The following is a 4,061-nucleotide window of genomic DNA, read 5'->3' on the forward strand; positions in this document are numbered from 1 at the left end:
TAAATAATTTTTTCTAGTGGATCATACTTTCATTTCATTCACTCATATTTTCATATGTAATTTTTCTTTTTTTTGAAATCCTTTATATGAATCTATTTTTCCCCTCATTCCTTGAGTAACAGAAAGACCACGAACAAAGATTTTTTAAGTTTAAATTTGTTTATCTGGAATTTCTATTTTATTTTTATTTATTTATTTATTATTACTATTTTTTCCTATCTTTTTTTTAATTAGTACTGATAATATTATTAATATACTAATATATTATGTTAATTTTATTTAAAAAATCTAATTAAAGTATAAAAATTACTTATCTGAAATGCTTATTGATTGTAGCTATATGAAATTTAAAATCTTAAAGCCTCCTTAGATTTGAAAAATATATTTTTTTTTTGAAATTTCATAATTTAATAAAAAAATAGAATTAAAAAATTTTAAATTTTAAATTTATGCTTTAAATATATATTTATATTAAAATTTTAAAATAACATTCTACCATCTGCAATGATTATATTCGTTATATTCTATATTATTAGATAAAAAAATTAAAATTACTCATTATTTATAATTTGAATAATACTGCAGAATTTATATAAACAAAAAAAATTATTTTGAAATGATATAATACTAATTTTTACTATTACAAATAACATATATTATTTATAATAAATACAAAAATTTATGAACATTACTGAATCGAATATTCATACTTTTAAACTCAATTTAATTTTTCATTGAAACTAAAAATAAAACTAAGTTAGAATCATTATTACTTTGTAAATGAATTAAAATTAATAAACAAATCGAATCCCAACCACAGTTTACACTCCTAAAGACAAATCGACGGCGACGAGGGAGCTTAATGGTAAGGAGACACAGAAACACACATTCAACGACATCAGTTTCTTGCGACAGTCAGAAGAGTGAAAAGATGAGCTGGCACGACAACACGAAGAAATCAAGTGGACACGTGTCCTGAGACTACCCCTATAGGCTAAGCAAAAATGACCTATACCGACTGAACAAACGATGAATAATAGGTCCAACACCTCATACCAAAATTGTCCATTATTATCTTCATCTTATAAATTTTAGTTTAGCATTTAATGTTTAATAACTTAATTTAAATATAACAAATTCAATGCATAAAAGACTAATATATGCATAAATTAAATTAAAAAATAAGTAGAAAAATATGTCTTTCATATTTTTTAAATATTTAATAATAAACTATATATGTATTAGTTAGGATTTCATTAGTATTAAGTATATGAATTTTTTTAATTACGTCTTAAATATTGATAAAAAATAATTTCTTAATTGTATTAATTTTTTTAAATATAAATTATATGTTATACGAAATCTAAGTGAGTGTGTCTAATAATATTTTAAATTCTAAAATTACTTGCAATTATATGATATCGAAAAATTAGTTATAAAGGAATATTATTGGTAGGTTTAATCGTAGAGGCATAACTTCAACTCCATTCTAGAAACATTAAAGGTGGCATTTGCAACCATGATTACATTTTTCTTTTTTCATAATCAATTAATCATAAACATGTATAAAAAGCATATACTAAGCCAAAAGCCAAAAATTCTTATGTCGTTTGGTGGTGATCAAATAACCTCCAAGCTTTTTGCCTTTCCTCCTGACAGCAATAGCCATGCAAGGAGAGTTTTGGATGCAATAATCCACAGCTGATCCGCCACCATTCTTCCTCCCTGCCCATCGCTTCATTAGCCGCCACATGATCGACCCTTTTCTGTGTCCTAAGACTAGCAGAGACACCTTTTGCTGCTTCGCTTCTTCCACTACCACTGCACCCTTTTCTTTCCCTTCTCGTACGGCAACCTCTACTTGCACCTACAACCATATATAAATATGTACACAAAGTTAATTCGAACTCGAAGGGAACCAGAGACAATTAATTCGTTTATAATTTCTGCACATCACTTACCCCAGGCCTTCTCCTCTGGCAGACATTTTTCATGGCGTGAAGAAGTTCATGTGCCCTTAAATTAACCTTCGAATTGCTATCAGTTCCTGTATTCAAAAACTGCCTTAATCAGTACAACTCATAGCCTGTTTTGCCTTTAATTTAGGTATCACTCTTGCGTTTCTATAAGTATCAGAATTAATTTATGCTAATTAACCTGACCTCTGTTGGATGGCCTGCTAACGTAAAGGAGAACAATTGTATCTCGGCTTTGAACAGTATGAGACAAAGCCCATTCAAGAGCTCCTTTGGCTTCAAGGCTTGAATCTACCACAACCATAACCTTATTGCCATTCTCACCACCAAAGTTCTCCATGCCATTGCCTAAAAACTCCAACTTTTGATCATTATCACCGGAATCCAATGTGGGTTTCCGGCGAAGATTGGGTGACCGAACCCTAATGCGGGTCATGGACTTGCTGATGCTCTGTTTAGGCATTCTAGTACGTGATAATGCCAGTTTTTTTTTTAGCAGAGTTAATAGGAAAGATAATGGCAGAACAATATATATATATGTGTGTAAGAGATTAATAGTAGTGGCGAGCTAGTGGATGATTTGTTTGACTTTTAAATAATACTTTTAATCTTATCTTCAACTCACTAATCAATTTGTGATTATATTGTTTGTTTGTTTGTTGTGTTTTCTATGTGGGTGGCCTCTTCTTCAACGTGCTTACCATGAAGCTGTGGTCCCAATATAGACTTCAGGCCACCATGATAGTACTCAGTACATTCTTCGTTGAATTGGGCATCCATTGACGCAATTTCTTTAAATGGTTCCACACGTTTATAAGGAATTGCAATACTGAATCTCTAATGACCATTGCATTGACCCATTAAAGAAATTCGGTGACTAATTATCTTGCAGCCAGTGACTTGAGCAACATAATGTGTTTGTTTTCCTGCACATAGATTAGGGGAGATGTACAATTGAACAGACGGTTCTGTAAATGGATACACGTTGGGGAACAGTCGTGCATTCTCATCAACATCAGGCACAAGCTGTTTAAAAAAGAGTGAGTTTAGATTTGAATGTTAAATCAACACTATGAATCAATTTAAAATATATTTAAAATAAGGATATTCTACGTATTCTATTTTTGTAGTATTTTTTAAATACATATTTATCTTTTTATTATTTCTTACATAGTTTTATATATAATTAATATGTATTATAACTAAATAATGATTTTATAAGTAATGTGACATTTAACAATGCATATAATTCATAAATATATTAAAAACTCATTGAAAAAAATTATTTTTTAAATTTGATTAAAATTAAAAAATATATATTTTAGTAATTTTTATGATTACAAAATATCTAATTGAATGGTAAATTAATTAAAAGTATTTATTTTATTAAATATTTATATTTCTATTAATATTTATAATCTAAAAAATGAGGAAAACCATTGAATGTATTTAAGAAATACTAAAAAAATAAAATATATATTATTCTTTTAATTTAAAAAATATCTATGTCCTTCAAGTATAAAACGTCAAATCATATATTTATTTTTTGAGTTTTACCCTTAAAATAAATATGTGGAGAGAAAAGTAAAATAACAAATATAAAAGAAAAATTACCCATTAAAGAAACTAATTTTCTTTTTTAATTTTTTAGTCAATTCTCGACATATTTATTTTATCTTACTTAGTTATTTCATATCATATATAGAGTATCCATTATATACTATTAGATTTTCATTTGTAATGAACTACAAGAATTTAGATAATCAATTGTTCAAACAAGAACAAAGATTGATATATATAAATAAATGTTTGTGAATTTCCAGCCTCGTATATTAAAAAAAAGTCGTACTCTGGCATTTTAATTTAATGACAGACGAAAACATGAATCGGTCGGCATTGATTCTCTCACAGGGAGGCGGCATTGATCAACGGTGGTGATATGGCTGAGGAACGTGCAACTCATTAGGATCAAAACCAGGACATATATGATTATGAACAGCAGGACTCAACTCCGTTTAGTATCTCGTGGTAACAACAAGAGTAGACCGGCACAGAAATTCCTTAAATTTCAAAGGTCGTCTCCAA

At 28.3% G+C, this 4,061-nt stretch overlaps 1 protein-coding gene across 1 annotated transcript; it reads right to left on the minus strand.

Moving 5' to 3' along the window:
- Positions 1–1,465: 1,465 nt before the first annotated feature.
- LOC8265056 lies at positions 1,466–2,756 on the minus strand. Its single transcript, XM_048373137.1, has 4 exons — positions 2,670–2,756; positions 2,163–2,544; positions 1,962–2,047; positions 1,466–1,867 (listed from the first exon to the last, which is right to left on the minus strand). The coding sequence occupies exons 1-4, from the start codon at positions 2,754–2,756 to the stop codon at positions 1,580–1,582; spliced, it is 843 nt and encodes a 280-aa protein (XP_048229094.1). The 3' UTR covers positions 1,466–1,579.
- Positions 2,757–4,061: the final 1,305 nt, after the last annotated feature.

This window comes from Ricinus communis, chromosome 4 (assembly GCF_019578655.1).
Source record: "Ricinus communis isolate WT05 ecotype wild-type chromosome 4, ASM1957865v1, whole genome shotgun sequence".
NCBI classification, from domain to species: Eukaryota; Viridiplantae; Streptophyta; class Magnoliopsida; order Malpighiales; family Euphorbiaceae; genus Ricinus; species Ricinus communis.

Bases quoted from the DNA above. Each gene is read 5' to 3' on its own strand.
- LOC8265056 (XM_048373137.1), bottom strand. From the start codon at position 2,756: ATGGATGCCCAATTCAACGAAGAATGTACTGAGTACTATCATGGTGGC. The intron at 2,545-2,669 runs GTTGAAGAAGAG...ATCATCCACTAG, and splicing joins CACAGCTTCATGGTAAGCAC to CTCGCCACTACTATTAATCT. The intron at 1,868-1,961 runs GTAAGTGATGTG...ATATGGTTGTAG, and splicing joins GCCAGAGGAGAAGGCCTGGG to GTGCAAGTAGAGGTTGCCGT.